The sequence below is a fragment of the Syngnathus acus genome, chromosome 21, assembly GCF_901709675.1.
Source record: "Syngnathus acus chromosome 21, fSynAcu1.2, whole genome shotgun sequence".
Classification (NCBI taxonomy): domain Eukaryota; kingdom Metazoa; phylum Chordata; class Actinopteri; order Syngnathiformes; family Syngnathidae; genus Syngnathus; species Syngnathus acus.
Window position 1 is genome coordinate 5,810,522 of NC_051105.1, and position 21,123 is coordinate 5,831,644.

General features: G+C 41.2%; 1 protein-coding gene across 1 annotated transcript in view; it reads right to left on the reverse strand.

Annotated features, from left to right (window-relative positions):
- Positions 1-8,461: 8,461 nt before the first annotated feature.
- LOC119115157 (contactin-associated protein-like 5) overlaps positions 8,462-21,123 on the reverse strand; it is a 63,890-nt gene continuing 51,228 nt past the window's right edge. Inside the window, exons 14-24 of the mRNA XM_037239427.1 lie at positions 20,903-21,059; positions 20,309-20,436; positions 19,751-19,921; positions 18,642-18,860; positions 18,028-18,267; positions 14,919-15,137; positions 13,557-13,690; positions 12,619-12,706; positions 12,331-12,531; positions 11,402-11,476; positions 8,462-9,466 (exon numbers count right to left, since the gene is read on the reverse strand). Coding sequence (XP_037095322.1) covers positions 9,273-9,466; positions 11,402-11,476; positions 12,331-12,531; positions 12,619-12,706; positions 13,557-13,690; positions 14,919-15,137; positions 18,028-18,267; positions 18,642-18,860; positions 19,751-19,921; positions 20,309-20,436; positions 20,903-21,059 — 1,826 coding nt within the window. The 3' untranslated portion in view covers positions 8,462-9,272. The remainder of the gene's footprint in view (positions 9,467-11,401; positions 11,477-12,330; positions 12,532-12,618; positions 12,707-13,556; positions 13,691-14,918; positions 15,138-18,027; positions 18,268-18,641; positions 18,861-19,750; positions 19,922-20,308; positions 20,437-20,902; positions 21,060-21,123) is intronic.

The following is a 21,123-nucleotide window of genomic DNA, read 5'->3' on the forward strand; positions in this document are numbered from 1 at the left end:
GATGTGATGTTGGAGGGTACTTACACACACACACACACACACCGGTCATTCCATTAGGGACACCTTAACAATCTAATTAGATCCAATATATGCCTTTGTAAAGATGATAATACTCATTTTCAGAATAATCAGTGTATAATATTGTGGTTGTACATCTTACTGACATTTTGTGACGTGTTTGTTGAGGTTATAAAAAATTATAGCTACAGCTATTGATTGTCATCTATTGTATGCAGAGCCGACACCACTCAATGTGGCGCCTGAGGCGAGACTTTATATATGGCAGCCACTTTCATTGGCGTACGCTTACAAAAGACATACCATTGGTTTTACCATTGTCTTAATGTTTAAGATAATGTCACGCAATTTAAAATATAATGCAATTTAAAATAATGAAATGTCATTGTAAAATGAAAGTCATAATATGCATAATTTATACATTTATAATACACTTATGTTCTATTTAGCCAAATGTAAATACAAAGGACTTAATTTGGTTCATTATCATGCTAGAAGACTTCAGGAAGAATCTTCACTTTTCTTTGGGGGGGGGGGGGGGGGGGTGAAAAAAGCAGAAAGTTATCTGAGATTATCAGAAAAATCATTACTAGTTCTTTGAACTACTCAATCATATCAGACTATGCTGTTGTCTATATCTTTTATTGACCACCTGAAATGTCCTGCAGTGATGCATTTGGTCTACCTGTGGATTTAAACTTCTAAACCAGTCCTAATAAAAGCAAAAAGGACAATTCTATTTAGCCATGTTTCTGGTGACAAATACAAACATTTAAAAAAAAAAAAAAAAAATCTGGCAACAATACCAGATGCTTTAGCTGTAGCCATTTTCTGGTGAGAAAAGATTATTTTAGTCAAAGTCAAAGCGATTAACAAGACTACTTTTCTGTGAAATAAACTTGAATTTAGCTCACGACTTGACAATAGGGAAAAAAGTTTTTTCTTCCTGAAGATAGACCATTTGAGAACCACGACACAATCCATAGGGTGCATCTGTCAACTAACACAAGCTTACTCAAAATGAACATTTATGCGGAGGTTCTGAGCAGACCACAATCAACATTATGTTTCATACTGAAACTCACTGGAAATACCCCCGACAACTCAAACAGCAAATTCATATGGTTGTCTTGATACAAGGAGTAACATCAGCTAACTTTGCATTAAAACAGATTTAGGTTGCCTAAAACTTCACTTACCTCTCTCATTCCTCGCTGCTGTATCCCTGCTGCGGGCGAGTAACTTTCTTATATCCATTACAGCTCGAGTAAAATCACAATAATACATTTAACAAGTTGTCGGCTAAAATGCCTACTTCACGCAGTTATTCGCTCTCAAGACGTCTAATGACACGGAAGTAATATCAGCTGACGTCACTTCACGTGAATAAATTACCATATTAATTAGCCACGTGCATATTATTTACGTGGAATGAATACAGGAGTAAAGATTTACTATACTAAGTACTATGTACGCTGGAATCTATGCTATGTAGACTTAAAACTAACTTTTTATTTTATTTTCCATTTTTTATGCTCTGATCAATATTGGGTCAAGTGCCCGGGTGAAATCTGTCTGGCGACGCGACTGTGATTTCCCACACATTGTACAGGCTGCAGTTCCCCCCCCCCCCCCCTCCCCTCCCTATTTCTATCGGGCATCCACCACAATACAAAAAAATCGAATAACCAACAATAGTGACATTGAATAACAACTAAAGTTTTTTTTAGCTACTCGTCTCAGCCATTATTAAAAGTCTGGTAAGGCCTTTCGCCCAAAGTCGACTTTTTCATTGGAAAAAAGTCTAAAAACTAATTTAACGCTACAAATTGTCGCCCACGGTGTCTTACTCCGTGCTGAGATTAATCTGAAGGCGGATTAGCAATGCCGGCGCTCCGTTAATCAGTCTGAGGCGCGAATCCTCCTGCCACAACCTTTTTGGGCCGAGTCGTCACAAGCCGGAACAGGTGAACGCATTTTAGGACGGCTGCTGATGCTGACAAAGATAACAGATGATGCTCGTGTTCACCACACTGCATCGGGCCGTATTTCACCATACCACCGCTAGATGGCAATGTTGTTCTCTGGTGTAGCCTGAAGGCACCCGTGAAGGCGCGTCCCAATAAACAAGCTCCATCAGTCTTTGCTAAAGGCTTTAAACCACGCGCTGACCTAAACATTCCGACTGAGTAAGATTTCACACAATAAAAGTCAAAAGAAAGTCCATGTGCAAATAGGCATGCACAACATGTGAGAAATATAATTTAAAATGGTTACAAGATAGATATGCATCCATCATCAACCCCCTCCCTTGCAAAAAACCCCCAACAATGTAAATGTGTAATTATAACAGATGGCCATAGCAGACACCAAATTTGAAAATTCCCTCAAAGACAACTAATCATTGAGTTATTTACGTCCTAACAGCTGTGCTTAGTGTAGTCTGCATTTTTTGCGTATGCTTGGCAATGACTACAAGCCGGTATTTAAATGGCTATACTGCGGAGCGTCAACTAAATCAGATCTAATTGATTCCAGGGGGGAACCTGTGCAGCAGCTATAAACGACACGAAAGTCCAATCAAAAGTGGCTGTTCAATAAAAGTTAGTAAGCTGTAACAAGATGAATAACAAAAGACAATTTATAGGCAATCTTGGTGTTTTCCAGTATCAGGAGCTTCAAATGGAACAACATCTCCATTTACTCAGTAAATTCAAATCTAATTAAAAACAACGTCTGGAAGGAAAAGGGATGATTAAAAGGAAAACTGCTAACATGAACACAAAAGATTACACTTAATTCTCACAAAAATTATTTTAGGTGAAATTTCTTAATGAACCTGCATTGCACTATAACGATTACTGATACTTAATTCAACCTTTCCCAAACATTTGAATGTTCAAAGCTCACAGTTTACTGTTTCAGTGCTTTTTGCACAAATTACTATTCTTTAAGTCGGAGCTGAACAATACACTTTACCAATACTTTCTCAAGGACATCCTCTTTTATGCCATGTATTGGTGGATTTATGCATGAAACTCCTGCCATGAATTGTCTTTAGTTCCTTTTTTAGAGAACGGCATGCAACTTTTGCACAAAGTACTGAAATACTGAGGAGGTGGACGTGTGCATTTGAAAGTTTAGAGAAGGTCAAATTAAGTTCTCCTGTAAAAGTTGTCGACCTACGACGTGTCATGATTGCCCCTTTTATGATTGAGATCTGCTAACGTAAGCACAAGCTTATGATGTTTGTGTCCTAAAAACCAGTTGGATGGTGCACTGCACTCTAAAGCATTTTCTGCTGGCTTAAACATGATCAAAAGCACTTTCATGCATGGAAAACGTAAATGAAATTGTATCAGGCCAACTGCAAGAATAAAGTCAAGTTAAGGAATTGTCTTAGATTCTCAGTTTTGCTTAGAAGATTTCCTTTCTGAGCGATATGATTCGACCTTTCACCCAAGGTAGCATTTGCTACTCCTGCCCAAACTTCACAAAATTAAAGCGGTTACCCATAATCCTTTGCAGTGGTTACCCATAATCCTTTGCAGCAGTAATACAGTGATCCCCCGCTACTTCGCGTTTCGTTTATCGCGGCTTCACTACATCACGGATTTTTCCCCCCGTATTAAAAAAAAACATTTAAAAGTCAAGATAAAACTTCTAAATTGAGGAAACATGTGTCTAACCTTTAGGACAATATAGTATTGGTCCAAATGTTCGTTTACATTCCTTTTGTTTGTTTTTGCGTGTTAGCATGATCGCGAATTAGCATATTTCCGCTAACTCGTTAGCCTGCCCAGTAATTCTTGTTGGTGACCGTACTTCGCGGATTTCACTTATCGTGGGTGGTTTTTTGGACCAATTATCTGCCATAAACGAGGGATTACTGTATATAGCAGCAGGCCACTGACAACGTTTACTGACTCTACGTGGAGATGTTTCTGAAGTCCATCCCCTGAAAATAGTTCTGTCACACCACATACTTACCATGATGTCGGTTTGGAAAAGTGGACTGGAATTTATTTCAACCAGTTAAGTTTAAAAAGAAGCACTTTTTCATCTCCTCTTGGCCAGATGGCATTTTCTACAAAGGTTAAAGAAAGATAGTGTAAAGGTTAGATTTGACTTTATGGAGAGGCCCCTTTCTCTTTTTTGTTCGTGATTTTCATTTGAAGCTTTTTCTTACAAATATTAACTACACTCATGTATTCCCTTGAACATGGTGGATAATGCATCACAAAAAAGACAATTTATGTGTTAGCCTTCGCTAAAACACCACTAGCTACTATTTTGTGTCTGTATATTGAAAAGTGACATCCAAAAATTTCATAGAATAAAATAAGCAGCCTTTGACGAGCTTGGATTCCAAACCAATCTTATTAATTGTCTTCCTCAGGCTACCTTTTGAACTTGGAAATGAAAAAAAATGTTTTTCTCTCCCACAATTCAACAGTACGCCGGGAGCCGACTGACTGACACAGTGAGAAAGAGTTGACGAACCCAACAGAAACTAATGAGGCATGTTTCGAAAAACAATAAATTAGACCCAAAATAAAAGGTTATTGAAAGCAGAAGTCAATCACACTGTACAATATCTCCTGTACCACTAAAATCAGGAGAAGCTTCCTTATTTGGACAAACGGAAAGATAGACGAGCCGTCGCGTGGGAGTCGTTTGATTCACATGCACTGCGTCGGAATCTTTTCATCAGCGCCAGCATTTCCAGACGAGCACGTGTAAAGCAAAGACAAGTCATTGTAAGGCGTAGAGTCACAAGTCGCAAACTTTCCTTCTCATTTTGATCTTCCACCTGCCGAGCATGGGGCCCTGTCTTGACGTCGGTTCCTCTGCTATTTTAGCTCTCTCCTTTCTTGCAGGAAGTGGCTTGAAAGTGCATCCTGCACGCCACAGCTCATTAACTCAGAGCTGTCATGAGGGGAGGACTTGTGTATTTGTGTGTGTGTTTGTTGCCTGTGAGTTGTCTAAAAGCTAAAAACAGCGTCGCTTCTCTCCGGAGTTCTTGAGTGGGGGCGTCCGCCTGCCCCCCCTACGAGTCAAAACAGATGGCATCAAAACCACCGAGAGCATTTTATCCACCTCGTGCTTCTTTCTTTGCTTCGCCGTGTGTTTGCATAAATGCGGACTGGCTACACGTGAGTCGTTTTTCACGAGTACCAGCTGCGCGCTTGTTACTGGTCATAATCGTCATCCTACAGAGGTGCAGTCGATTTTCAGCCAATTTACTGGAGACCATTATGAGGAATTAGGCATCGCATCCCTCATGACCACAGATGGAGATGGAAGCGCGAGTTGCGTCGCCTCTAACACGTGGGAGGCTAAATGAAGGAATTCAAGTCAAAGGAGCACATGAAAAACGGCCATTACGCCGATAACTAGACCATCTGCCGCGCAAGCTGACGCTGACATGGCAGCCGCTGCGACACTTCCTCACCAAACCTGCTGGACACAAGGGATCATCCTGCTGAGATAGCCTGAAGCTAACACGTCAATCCCCAATTCAAGGTTGACTCCTCTCCGGGCCCCTTTGCTGTGGTCTCTAATGGTTTGGACCTTTATGGACTGAAGTACATTGCGACATCTTTCAAAGTCACATTTCAAAGTCAACGCTCTGGAAATGTATTCATTATCAGACTCCACAATCGTGCCGTCTAGGCTAACCCCAACCCATGAATATCTAATGGAATATTCCTGGGAAAGCACACAAGTGTGGATTCTTCACATCGTGCTTCTGTACAATGACTTGGAATGAATTAGTGGTCAATGGACCTAACCAGCCGGAGCCTCTTTTACACAGAGTTCAAACAAAATTGCCAAACCACAACCGTGTTTAAAGAAAAAGGCCCGTTCCGAAAAAGTTGTTGGACAGAGACAATGATCAAGTGTCCCGTTTCGGAGTCTGTCACCGAAGGCAGGAAATTGCCAGGATGCCTTTGGGTCTCATCCGTTGTCACACAGAATAGCACACATGGGAAACAAGTCATAGCTTTAATATTTTTGGAATTTGTGGCTGAACTACAGCTTGATTGGAAATCTTTGAGGGAATCCTGCATGAAGGGATTGTTGACACTCCCGAGACATCAGCAGCTTCTAATAACGTCTTCCTGCCTAGTAGTGTCGCTTTCATCTGTCGCCTTCATTAATATCCCTTTATCGGAAAACCTCTTTTATTCTGTCTGTCAAACACAAGTCATTTGACAGTAGGATGATTTTCATAAAACACCCGCTGTTTTCATTCCTTTCGCAAGACTATTTTGTGCATTTCATTGGCGGAAAATAATTCTAAAACATCAATGTGACTGTCTAGTAAGCAGTCAAATTCACACAGCTGTGTTTTGAGCTAAAGCTCGAAAAGAGATGAATATGTTCAAATGATCAAATGTCAAATTCAAATGCCAGGAAGAGAAGTCAAAATGGCTTTCGAGTTGGGATTGATGTAAATAAATTACCGTAGTGTTTGTGCGCCATGTGTGTTCCCATACTTTTGATTTTAATCATCTTGTTTGGTGTGTATGGAAAGAACACACTTGGGATTCTTATGACATACATTTTATGATTTTTTTTTTTACGACACATTTTATGGGCTATATGGATAGCGGCACATGACATATTTCCAGTCGGAAAGATTCATAGCCGTACCAGCTTTCGGGTTGTTGTTATCCTGAAAGAAAAATAAGCTAACTTTTATCGATCTCAATTCCTGATCAGTAGCTTGACATTTTTCAACCAAATATTACCCAATTTCCACAATCTGCATCTCATTTTTGTAATGAATGACACTTTCCCAAATTTGACCCTTGTGATATGTTTTGTGTCTGGAGGCTTACAAATCATCCACATGTTAAAGCCTGGCACCTTTTCTGCCTTGATTTACACTTGTTCTCCCATGTCATGTCAAGTTATTCAATCAAGCAACCGAATTGATTGTCTAGAAAAGCTTACGTAAACTTATCTACCTCAATATCATCTGTTTCCATGGCAACTTTTTTCCTTTCAGACCTCCCCGTTCCCCATCGTAATTGCTCGCGTCAACGGTATATTTACCATTAAACTGACAGAGGGAGCTCATTTCCCGGGCAAATAAATTTACTCTGATAAACATGCTAAATTATATACTCCGAAGCGTAATGATGTTTCCGGACGTTTGCTGGTAACTGGAATCAATTACCTAATTGGCATCATGGGGCAATTCATCAAAGTCTCCTCCAAGGACTTCTTAAGATGACTGAGGAATCAGGGTTTTAAGTGGATATGGTCAAATCTTTGAAAAAGACAATCCCAGTCTGTATTTCAAGACACTCCAAATTCGAGATGTTGCAAAACGCATTCAATTTCACGAATCTACAACATCAAACAATTGGACCACCTCATTTCCGATCCAGCTTGACCTTTTTGAGATCACGGGCCGTTAGAGCCCATCTCAGGTAGTTGACTTGGAGGAAAAACATTCACACTGGAATTGGAGCCACGCTGTCTGGGCCAAAATCTGTCAAATGAACCATAACATCGTCAGTGACTAGAAAATTGAACCATGGAGTGGAATATATTTTTGCCATTGTCAGGTCCAGTGTCATCCAACCTTGTTAAATGGTAAAATGCAACTTTAGTGGTTGCTGTTGTTTTTCTGCAGCTGACCTCCAAAATGGGAGCAATGCAGGACTGTTTTTCTTTTTTTTAACCGTGGTGTGTGATGGGATTTCTTTTATGTGGGAGTGGGATAGGACTGAAAATCCACTTCCTTGTCATCCTTTTGTCATAAGTTATAGAGCACATATGGTCTAGTCCTCTTAGTCTTGTTAAAGTTGTTGAGTGAGAACTAGACAGTTGTAGAGGTCTGGTCAAGTTCTAAAGTGCTTTGGCCAGGTCAAATATGCTTTGGCATATATTTAATACAATATTTCAGTATAGTTTGTTCTGAAGTGATACGTTGAGATTTCGGTCTTTTTGAAGTCCACAGCCTGGTCACATTTGTTTTGGTGTGATATTTAAATGTTTAGGGCTAATGACATGTTTAGGTTTGGACATATGTTAAAAAATGTTGGATGTTTTAGGCCGAGTCCGATTCCAAGGTCTTGAAGTCTGGTCCATTAACGAGATCTCATAAGATGTTGTAAGCTTCGTCGGATGTCATCTGTTTAGCTTTGGTCAGATGTTGAGGGCTGTTCAGATGTTTTATGCCAAATCAGATGTCAAGACCTGGTCAAATATTTAGGCCTTGTCAGATGTCGAGGTAAGGTCTGACGCCCGACCAGATGTGGAAGCCTTGGTTTCACCATCTGGTGCCACATTTCAACTCTGCCATATCCCATTAGCGTATCCCCATCAGCCACCTTTCCGGAAATGCCAAGGCACCATCTTGCCCAGTAGGACGGCGTCCTAATCGAAACCGACCACGCTCAGAAAACGCACATTTTCTCATGTGTCACAATTCACTGTTCATTTTTATTCACATACTTTAATCCTTTTATTACTCTGCTTATATGATCTGCCTCACTGTTTCCCTCAGGATATAATATACATCTCTTTCTTACACTGGAAAAATAAGAATACATAAGGAGAAGAAGGACACACTTTCAGGAGTTGCCAACCTACAACTAAACATATGCAGCCCGGAGGGTGCGTTAAGGAATACCGAGGGAGCCCACATGAAACCCAGAAACACTCCCAAGCATGAAGGGGTTTAGATCCGTGCACAAGGTCAGCTAAAGAGCTGAACCTCCTGGATTTAATTGGCGTCCTGTGCTCGTTATAATGTCCAAACAGCGAGGGCGAGCGTCACGGGGGCAGGAAAAACTCAAATGTTCCTTTTCTAAAAGGTTGGTATTTAAACGAGGCACTCGAACACTTTAGGTCAGCGTTGACCTTATTTCTTTTCCGACGGCAGCCACGTGCACATTCCCTCTGGAGTTCCCGTGGAAATGCGAGAATATCCGGCGCGTCGGAAAGCTTCTAATGCGCCTATTTTGCACCGCCGTTGTCCCCTCAAGGCTAACATTCATCTTCTGCTGTGTAAAAAAGAGGAACTGCAATTGCACTTCCACCCACATCAAATAAAGCCATTGTACGCTGAAACACATTCAAGGTGGTCTTTTTTCCAGCTTGCAGGCTTTAGTTTGACTTTTTTTTTTTTTTCTCTAATCCGGGGATGTATCTGAGGGACTTCCGAAGCCAGCGTCAAAAGTGTTTCTCGTGAGGGACGCTCGGGTACAACAAGCTTCGGTGTCAGGCGAAGATCAGATGTAATATTCCTTGATGTTCTCCCGAACCGAAACGTGGGGGCGTGTCTCAGTCCTGTAGTCCATGTATACAGCGTGGGCGCCCTCCCGCTTGACAACGTCGTCACGCTGGGCCTGCCGGCGCTGGTAAAGGAGGCGAGTAGCGGCGGCTAGCGCGCATGCGCCGATGAAGGCCGCCGCTGTGACCACTCCTAAGAGACAGCGGGGGAGGATCCATTAGGACAATAGAAAAGATCATTAAATCAGCATTTGCGAGGTAACTTTTGCTAACAATCTCATAAATAAAGGCTTGCGTGAAATGACTGTCACCCCCGCAAATGCTAGAGTGGAAAGTCAATTAGGATGGCACGCTGATAAGCTGCACAAAAGGCCAGGATGTGAGGGCTCTAATGGCGGCAGCGGCGCCGGGGATGTAATGGGAGAGCGAGCAAATGTTGCCGCCACTGACGATGATGAAAATGATTTGGAACTGCTTGGGTGATTATTGATTATTGCGCCGCTTGAGAGGTCGTCACGGATCAACTCATTTCACACAATGTGCGTACGACTGATGCATGTCATGCTATTATTACCTTCGCTGTTAAAATTAAACATTGGCACATTGATGTCATCTAACACAAGAGGTTAAGGCATAGTTTATTTTTTTTTAACTGGATTTATTCAACATGTATTTATCCAGCTAAGGCAACTGAGAACAGATTCTCATTTGCTAAGCCGGACATTGTATAGATTTTTCTGTTTCAACAACAACTCACTCAGGAATGTTCATTATTGTGGTTGTAGTTTGCATCGATTGCATATACGTATATATTGTAATATGTTTTCTAATCAACACAATATCAATCCTTCAGGCTCCATTCTGGCCATTTGCGACCATTTCGCTTGCTTTATTGGAGTAATTTGAATTGCGGGAATGGGTATGTAATAAAATATTTCAAGGCTGGGGGGTTTACAAAATGATTTTGTTATTTGAGACTTCAGTTCTTTTACTATGTCATGGCCAACTGAAAGTCACAAAACTGCATTTTTTTTTTTTTTAAAAGGGAGCAATTTGATACTCTTATTTTCCAAAAGCGGTGTTTAATAACTTACACTGCATCTGAGTTCAGAAAATTAATGTATGCAATTTTGATTCATACCTTGGAGAAGAATTATATTTTGAAATAACAAGTGGTGGGCCACTTTGCTGCCTATAGAAAGACAACTATTAGAACCAGAGTGAAGAAATACACAAGATTTATGAATCCACCTCTCAATATTTTGTTACTGAGATTTTTTGATACATCTCATATTGGATCTTTATTTTTGTATGTCACACTATACAAAATATCGACAAATAAAATCAGTCAAATGATCATAATGTTGCAGGATGAGAATACGTAGAGAAACCAATTTGCGTTCCATATTAAACGTCATCACTTTATTGAGTATTTTGAAGTGGGCCCAAGCAACCGAAACACTGTGGCACCCCATCTATTTACTGGCGCAAAAATCCATATTTGTGTTGTAGTAGCCTCGGTTAGTCATCGATTCTCTTGAATTTCCCCGCCCTCTCAAACAAGAAAGATTTCTCTGTTGACATTTGCAGTGACACAACGCACATGACGCTGTACTGTGTTGTCAAGCACTCCCAATCTCAGCAAAAAATAATAAACACAATGAATGGTCCAGTAATTAATCAATTCAGTGGAAACTCAGTTCAGGAATGCTTCAGCTTGGGAACAATTCACTATCTAGACTAATGTATGTACATACTGCTTCACTTTACGCATTATTTTCGGTTCACTTGGACTTGTTGCGGAAGTTTCAGTTGTGCTTTTTCTTCCCCTTCATAAACATCATTTGCTCTTTGCTCCGCCATCAGTAAAACTGCAAGCAATAGTGCGTAAATGTTTTGGGAAAGAAAAAAAAAAGGCAGGAGTCATTTGCTACGGCAAAATGTACCATCTGCACTAATGTGAGTTGGGTGCATTGTAAATCGGTGAGTCATGGCCGGAGAATGAGGCTCAACTTGTCCATAAAAGCAGTGTGCCCGATCATAATTGGATTTCAAAAAAATTGTCCATGTAAACTTAGACAATGTATGGTCAGTAGACCCCACAACACTGATCCCATTATTGACATACCTGCTATGACAGCCACATCATTTTGTGTATCACGTTCGTGCTTCTTCTTTCCATTATTTGTTGTCACAGTTTGATCTGGAAAAACACAAAACACATTTCCTGAATGGAGCCTTAATATTATTGTAAAAGGTGGCAATAGGATATTTGGATGTTGTTTATGTGGGGTATGCCAGTACACCAAGACTCACACACGCTGCGATTGCATCTCAGCCAGGTGTAAACACAGTCCCATGTTCATAAATCAACATGACGTGAATGAAATTAGTAGCCTTCTGCTAGCTGATGCTGGGAGCTGACTCTCCATGCATCCACTTGGACACAAGAGAGCATTTTAACACTGTCTAGCCCTCTAGTGTCATTTTCAACATGCCTCCGTTAGTGGGACCTTACCTGCATGGACTGTTGCAAAGCAACGACACTAAGTCTTCAAATATGATTATGGAAGGACCAATTAACATCACAGTACAATGACTCTTGCATCATTGTATGCTGTAAGTATTTACGACCCTAGCTCAAAATCTTGTTGACGCTCCTTTGGTAGTAATTGCAGGCTCAAGTCTTTTTGAATTTGCTCATTCCTTTACTCCATCAAGTTGGATGCACGACCGTTTCCAGATGTCTCCAGAGATTTTTGGTCGGATTTACTGTAAATCTGGGCTCTGGCTAGGCCACTCAAGGGCATTCGGAGTTGTCTTGAAGACACCCCTTTGATATCTTGGCTGTGTGCTTAGGGTCGATGTCCTGCTGGAAGATTAAGTTTCTCCGCCATGTCAAGAACGTTCAAGAGCAGGTTTTCATTTAGTGGGGTGTTTGGACATTGCTGCATTCTTTTTTTTCTCAACCCTGATTAGTCTTCCAGTTCCAGTTAGTGTGTTCCAGTAAGTTGAGAGGTCAAACACACCAAATTTCAATGTCAACCCGCAGCGCACCTTGCAAAGATCGCGAGGAGGAGTCTGCCAGTGCACCGCAATTCGATTGGACCAATGGACCACGAACTGTAACCAACGAGCTTCCGGGGTTGGTAAGCGCCGCCTTGAGCAGTGCCACGTTGTTGAATTGCACCAACGAAAGGCAGCCCACAAAACCCTTCGAAGCTGCCTCAGCTACCTCCTCGTGGAATGTGTCCAACCCTGTGGAGATACAGATAGTTTAAATATGGTGGGATCGTACCCGATTGTAGCTTTTGGTTGGCACTTTTAACAAAATGGACGACTTACTGATAACTTTACCCAACGACAAAGTTCTGATCAAGACTAGTTCTCCGTCAAAGGATAGGGTATATTTTCTATGGATGTCCTGGTCCACCTGTTTGAAGAGAAAGCAAATCAACAAAAACTTAGAAATAATACAAAATCTATATTGTAAATACTGAGATGATGAATTATTTGATTTTCTTGGATGGTAATCAAGCAGTGGAAGCTTTGAAGCAAGGCAATGAACCTAACAATTGTTTTAGTAAACACTGCCGACAACACAGACTTCAATAAATCTGATTGAAAACAACTGAAATTATTCTCTTGATCACCCTAGTGTTTCTGTAAACAACTGTTAGCCCACCAAAACCAAATGCATCTCACACGTCCGGAAGAAGAAAATTGAATGCTTGTCCAAAGCGTCCTATCCGACTATAATAGCTGGCTTATGGACGACAATAAAACAGCGGAAGCTTAGCTAGCTTACAGCATTAGCGTCTGACTCTTGGCGCTGACTTGGCGTTGGAGCCAGACCATCTTTACGAGGACCACCGTGGAAATAACTCATGTTATCCTTGGCACCTTTGAAGCTGTAACAGCTCCATGATGTTTGGCTACTCTTCAAAGTTATAAACTAAACTGGCCGTCCATGCTGTTGCCCTTAGTCAGCAGGACACATTACATCCTCTATTTGTCATTAAGTCTTTTCAAAGTGTTTGGCTCCAGATACCCCACAGCACTTTTTAAACACTTGAAAAGTTCTTCCCGGGGGAGTTTTTCTTTTTTTTTTTTTCTTTCCCCACAATCCGGCCAGCTTCATTAATACCAGGCCACGAGCCCTTTGTGAAAAAGTCCCAATTTGCATAATAAAGTAATTAATCAATGCTAATGCATTCTGACAGACAGCACATTGCTACTGGATGACATTTGAACACGGGTCCATCCACCTGCGCCCGCCTCACCTGTACGTAGATTTTCTCCTCCACTCTGTGGATTCGTACTCGGTGGAGTCGTCCATCTGCCAGGTTAGTGGCGGCGGGGCAGAAGACGTCTGGCTTCCTGTCCGTTTGCAGGTGGTACCAGATCTGCAGACTCCCTGGATGCAAAGCACAAACAGCACAAATGTGAACCGCGTGGCCCCTCTTTATTTAACTCACAGTTGCGTATGCCTGATGGACTGACAAGTGTGAAAAACAAGTGGCGTGAGGAAATAGGAAGGATGCCGTGCTTTGCAGACACGTAGGTGTTTTTGTAAAAGCTGACAACAAGTCGGTCTTCAAAGTACCTAACGTTTTTTTTTGTTGTTGTTCAAAATAAAGTCATGTTAGTCTTGAAAGAACCAAACATAATCATTTTTGTAGAAGCTATTGTTTCTATAAACATTTATGAGACTGGCCTAAAAAAAAATATATATAAAATGCTTTATAAATATTTATGACACTTTATTTTTCAAAGAACTTAAAAAATGTTTTCGTGAATAAAGAATTTTCGAGTCATCAAATCTTTTTCTTATTGTCAGCTTTGGAGACAATTTAGTCCTTAGTAAACCGAGCACGTATCTGGCAAAACAAATAGACAATTTCGATTTTTAGCTTGTTTTTGTAAATATTGAAGACAAGTAGGTTTAGTTTTTCTAAATTCTAAAAACAATTTAGTCTTGGAAAAATCTATATCGATGTTTCCATAATCACTGAAGACATCATCAACAACCCTAGCAAGGTTTTTCTGTGAAATCTGGATTTCAGTATCGAAAGTAGATGCTACTTTGCCTTTTTGAGAACGTTGACAACAATTGAACAAATGTAAGATGTCTTGTTTTCCGAGAGCTGGAGGACCATTTCCAGTCTTTCGTGAATGAGTCTACTAAACATTCAAAAGTGTGTTTCTTCAAAAAACATCAGTGAAAACAATTTTGTGCTCAATTAACCCAACATGAGCATTTTTGTAAACACTAAAAATGTGTTGGCTTATTCAACATAACAGAGGTACACCTCCGGTGAGGTCACCCAGGCAATTTTGTGTTTTTCATAAACACTAACATATTTGCACAAGGGTTTTCAAGGGTTTTCTAATTATCCATTAGCCTTCTACGAAAATTAGCAAACACGATGGAACCATTAGAACAAGGGTGGTTGCTGGAAATTGGCCTTTATACGCCTATATAGGTAAAAAACAGACATTTGCAGCTAGAATACTCATTTACCACAGTAACAGTGTATTCCTGATTAGTTTAATGTTATCCTCGCTGAAAAATAGTGATTTTATTTGAAAAATAAGGATATTTCTTAGTGACCCCAGATTTTTGAAGGGTTGTGTGAACGCACCGTTCCTGGCCACAATTACAGCAATGTACTGGCGGCTGAGGGTGCTGACAGACAAGAGCAAGGCGGGACTCTGCGAGGTGATGAAGCTGAAGGAAAAGTCCTCTCTGGCCCGACTGCTGCTGCTGCTCTCCGCCTGCAAGCTTTTGTTCAGCATCACAGAGAAAGGCTCCTGAAGTGTGTAGGTCAGCGATGACTCTTTGTCGAAGGACACCGACACCTCTGCGCAAACACCACAATCACAATTCAAAAAACCATTGGACACGAAAATGAAAAAGACTCAAAGTAACTCCTTGTACTAATTTTTACACTTCCTGGAAAATCATTTCATTATTTTGTATGTATGGGAGTGTATGGAAATAGCTGAATTTATCAAACCCTGGGCTGAATTACATTTTGTATTTTCCATGGTGAACACGATCTACCTAGAGCGCAAGGTCCTCTTCGAAGCTACACACGAGCTGTCGGGATTTTTCCTGTGCAAAACCAACATCACAAAAACGACAAGCTAAGCTGCGGTCGTGGCGTACGTTTTCCTCATAAAGTGGTCTTTTCTTATTTAATAAGAAGTCATTCTGACTGAACTCGCCTTTATGCTCAATAGTAAATCCTTTCATTTCCAGATATTTTGTTTGGCGGCTTTCCATGTTTATTGGACTTCAACCAGACTTCCTTAGGTATGGAAAAAAAAAAAAACATCATTGATGACCCCACCCTATTAAAGTACTCGCTCTCATGCTCCGCATTAAATGTACTAAGCGTATGTTGTATGGCCTCATCGTGAAACGTCCTCGCCAAGAGCACATAATGTTCTTTTGTTCCCGATGTGGCCCCCCAAAAAACAATTTGTTTGCCGTCAACGACAGCGCCTGCAAATGAGAATCGAACAACTGTCGTCACGCTGTGAAGTCACGCTTGATTTATATCGTCCTACCATCGCACCACGTGGCATCTTTCTTTCTACATACAGACATCATTGGTTTGGCTGCCATATTTCTTTGCCGGCCGGGCGAGTGGACAGATTTCAAGATCTTGTACTGTTTGAAATAAGGGTGCATGTCCAAACGTGTACTGATAACTCAAGCTAGTAACTGTAATTATGCAACCACAGCCAAATGCAGCATTTGAGGCTACTACACTTGGAATAAGAAATTGCACCGTGGTAACTAGAACTCATTTTATCCAATGGCAAAGGAACTGCATGCCTACTTGGCTTTTTTCATAATTCTGACAGGATGATGGTGGGTCGAAGAAAAATTGGTCATTGGTCAAATTAAATGACTCCTTTGGGATCTTTTGTGACTTTTACATTGTGTTATGAATTCGCCGGATGGAGTTGACATGTTTTTCCTGTGATTGTGTGCATTTTCTGTGTACACCTCTATTCTTTCACATTCCAAAAATATGCATATAATGTTCATTGAAGACTAAATTGCCCATAGGTGTGAATGTCTGAGGTGTGACAATGTTTTTCTGAGCTTCTACTTGCTGACATTCTGTACCCTAAATCTGATAGAGTGCCATCAGGGTGTTTATAGCAGAAATGGTTCCTGGTAACAATGTGGTCACAAGAAAGCAAACATGTGCCTCTCTCAAGAGTCTTCTCCTGCAAGGGATGGTAGGGACTAAAAAAACCAATGATCCGAAACAGTAAGTCGTTTAGGCGAACCTACCGACCGAATCGCCAAGATAAAAGAAGCGCGTCGCGGTAGATAAAATAAATGGAGCCCAACAGGGCCGTTAAAAAAAAAAAAAAAAAAATGGCCGAGTGAAATCTTCACACTACAGGGAAAAAGGGGAACAAATGATTGGACTCGGCCTTCCAGAGAAATAAGAAGCTTGCCTTAATCCTTGCAGAGGACGGTGGCAAGAGAGGACACAAATATGACGCTGAATGTTTCGTCAAGGTGACAGAGCTGGACTTTGTTGAAATCGTTTCAGTAATAAGTAGGTGCAAATGTTAGCTGTCACTACTTTGTGTCCAGTAAGAGGATTAGAATCCCTCGTGTTTGTCTGACTGGCCGCTTTATTAAAGAAGGCCATTTATATAACATGGATCCCTAATTTAGGGTCAGAGGATTGGATATACTAATTAGTCACGAAACACGTGTGGGAATAAGGTTAAAGTGGGAGTCCACAGTGACTAGCTGAGAAGGTAACATAGCAGTCTTCATATTTATTCAATGCTTTTAAAAAAAAATCAGTCTCAAAACAAATGGATTTAAATGCACGAAAGCAATCACACAGAATCAAATCAGAATCAAAGTCCTTTGGAGCCCCCTTAGTGCTTGATATATTTTGTTGATCACAAAAAAAACTTCATCTGAAAAATAATTGTTTTTTTTTATACGCAGTTAGGAGAATGCCTGAATGAACGTCATAAATGAATCAGCAGGTTTTGTGCACAGAAAAAAAATGCAACAAACATTTCCATGATTAGTTAGTAGAGGGCTACTCGGCCAATCACAGGTCACGATATTATAGACTCACTCAAACTCTGAGTTAATCTACCGCGCAAGTCATCATGTCCTCTCTGGAAAATTTTTCGACCTCTGCGCAACAGTGGAGCAGATGGGAGCTGCCCATAACCAAATATGGCCAAACCGGAACACTCATCAGCCACATGGAGTCTACGTAAGGTGTGACCTGTTTCGAGCGTGAAGACAGCCGGGATGAATGCCCTCCCCGGCGACCCTAATGAGGACTAGCGGTCGAGAAAATGGGTGCCTTCCAGTGGACAGCAACGATGTACAGCATTGACAGAACATGGGGGAAAATATTGATCCACCAACTTGTGTTCCATCCGACAGCAACAATATTGAAGGGATGACAGCGTATATTGCTCTCTTCATTTTACAATGAAAAAATAGTCTGATGTGGGGAAACAGCTTTCTGTTTGGTTATTACAAACGTCACGTTTTCCATTTTTTTTACCAACTGAAAATAAACAACATTGGAGCTGTGTGTGTGTTTTTTTTATGGGACACCTGGGATTATCAAGTGAGAATATGGTGCAACAGTATTGCTACCTGATGCATTTCTAATTATAACAGGCGATACGGAAGACTGCAACACAATATCCCTGACCAGAATGCAGTGAACGGAGCGTTACCTTGGTTACAAGAAGTCCCGGCATAAGCAGACTGGGAGCAGTCACACGCGTAGCCGTTGCTTTTCTCGATGCAGCGCCCCCTGTTGTGGCACAGGCTGCTGGAGCCACTGCAGTACCCGGGGCAACCAGCGCTCACGCCCGGCGTCACCTTGGCCCGCTCCTCCAGGTCCAGGCTTCGCCCATTTACAATCAGGCTCCTCATGCAGCCCAGGAAACCCCGCTGCAGAGACGTTGTTCCGCCTGCGACGACAGCGATTTCGCCGCGTGTCATGATGAATTAACGGCTTGATTGACTTTATTTCATGCTTGTTTTGAATTCGTAATTAACCGTAAGAGAACGAATCAAATTATGAACTTATTTGAAATGTTATCTCATTATCTTCTTCTCACTCTGACAAGTAGAAAATTTACAATTTTGTCCAAGCTATAGTAAACCTCATACGAGCGAGGACGACCATTTGGACAGAACTTAGACTTTGTGATTTGGCCTTGACATGACTTTTGTGTGCGGATCTGTGATTGTGATGCATGCAGCGGACACTTCAGCATACACAGACAACTTGTCAATAAAGTCAAGTCAAGAGCATGCTGGAATATACAAGACTCCATCTTACCCACAAAAAGTTGACTGCTTAGCTTCAAGGGTAGTTGACGGTCCACGGGAGCAGAAAGGAAGCGTGCAGGAAGCTGGTCGACCTGGAGCGAGGCCTCCTTGACGTTGTGCTCCGCCCTTACGTAGTGCCACTGGCGGTCATTCAGGGGCATGTGCGACTTGACGGAGAGGACCACCGCACCGCTTCCGACGTCAAACGAAAAGGACACCATGGATGGCGCTGATTGGCCACAAAGACACACATTATAGGATGAATCTGACTCGGATGAGTATTCTTCCCTCGACGCAAATGATGGCACAACCCCCCCTCCCTGCTCAGATTTGTCGGCAAAGCTCCCCTGTCATCAACAGTAAATAACACCACCATCACCTTGACTACAATCCACGGCCGCATTTGCTTGTGAATAGAAATTCTGTGTGCATTTGTCATGCTGCCAGACAAGTACAAGCTTCACAGAGTGCATTCTTTCATTATTTACATACATTTTCATAGCAGATTGCATTAGCCTCAATGGAAGTTTCTAATATTTCAACGCTCTCACTAGCTTTGTATTATTGAGGTCAAATTCAAGCTCTTTCAACATTCTTTGCCCTATACTGCGAAGGTCTATTATATATTTATACCCATAGTATGTTGCTTTGCACAGCATTTGTGTTGTCATAGAATAAAAGGAACTGGTTCTTTTTTTATAAATAGTTTTTTTGTCTGTTTTCCTATACAATGGATCCCCACATGCAAACTTTTTTTTAAATATACTTTTTTTTGATGGGAACTATTCTTCATGAATAAAAAAATAAATATAAAATAATAATAAATAACAAATAACCATAGTAATAATGACAATGTTTGCAAATTAAATTGAATAATAAAATTTGCACTATTTTCAAATCATTTTCAAGTGTAGCATTACGAAAAATATCAAGAATTTTAAACTTGTGTGCCCAAATTGCATTACCACAAATATTGGAAAATAATGTTTAGTTTGTTGTTTATAAAGCCATAATAGCTGGAATTTTATTCATGCAGCATAGCCAATATTTATATCGTTTGAATGCTGTGGTGCTTATGTGCATTGTTGCACACTCTATGGCGCATGACTGTTGACTCACAGCTGAGCTCCACTCTGACAAAGTCTTTGAGGCCCAAGCTCTCCACAAAAACTCCAGAGGGAGCGCTGGTTTTGAAGTAGAAGGCGATGTCTGAGGCAGGCTCGGCCGGTGAGGTGGAAAAATAGAGGTAAGACGACTCTTGGTAGAAAGTGGCTGCATTCCACATGGACCCTGGAGGAGAGATGAGTTGCACTATTAGGAAAAGATTTACTGTATTTTAAAAATGATAAGAAATTCACATGCACGGTTCATTTTTAAGCCTCAATAGGATAACAATGAAGTCCCTTTTTCCCCAGAAGAGCATTTATATACATATATTCTACATTACAAGAAACTTTTCTTTCAATCTCATTCTCCAAATTGATTTCTCAAATGGTTATTTGCAAAACCGAACTGTACCACTTGACATTGCATTATAGTCTAAATCCCTGCTAGAAACTTGAACAAATGAGTCAATTCTACTCCAGTCTCTAAACTGATGGCCAAGTCAAGTTTCTGTAAGAGTCATTTTTCTGCCTCTGGCCAAGGTCTTCATCCAGGATATGAGTGATCACCTACTGTCTCCATAACAACGCAGATAGCCGATTCGGTAGACGGCCTGCGAGCCGGCTCTGCCGATATCTCCGATCACTATCTGGCTCACTGGTAGGTGGTCTTTGTAGGAGAGGACGCCCGTGTCGTTGGCCCTGTGACAGACATCGAACAAATGAGTGAATAAGCAAACACAAACAGAGGGGGGTGTCCCTCAGGGCCCGGGCGCCTCGACGGGTATCGAGATAAAGGCTCCCATTCTTCTACATTAGTGCAGAAGGCAGAGTAAAGACATTAAAGCAATTCATCACGAGGGAGACAAGCGCCTTTGGAAATATGCAAACAGAGCTGAAGCCGGGCTGGATTTGGAGTGGATTAACGCACAAAATGCAGACACTCCAAGCGTTTAATACAGCAAAATTCAAATGAAGGTTTAGCTGCTTCTCACAAAATTTCAAATACTTTTCATTTTATCTATATCTTCAAAATGGAATATACTGGATGGGGGTTCAGCTTTAAAATTGAATGATCCCACATATCGTAAGCATTTTCTGACATTGTTTTAAAACGTACAGAACAACATCATGGAGGAAAACAAATGTCGAGATCACTGCGACGTACCACATGTCAGCGTCGGCATCGCAATTGCAGAAGTAGTTCATGTTCACACAGTTCTCCTCCAGGCTGCAGGAGCACTGCTGGATTCCCGGCAGAAATCCTCCCCAGTAGCTCCGCTTCTCGCCTTGCCGGTCCAGCCACCAAGACATTGGACTGCCATCTACCGTGAAAGAAAAGCAGAAATCGTCTACTTCAGCAAAATTCAACAGTAATACCAAGGTGCC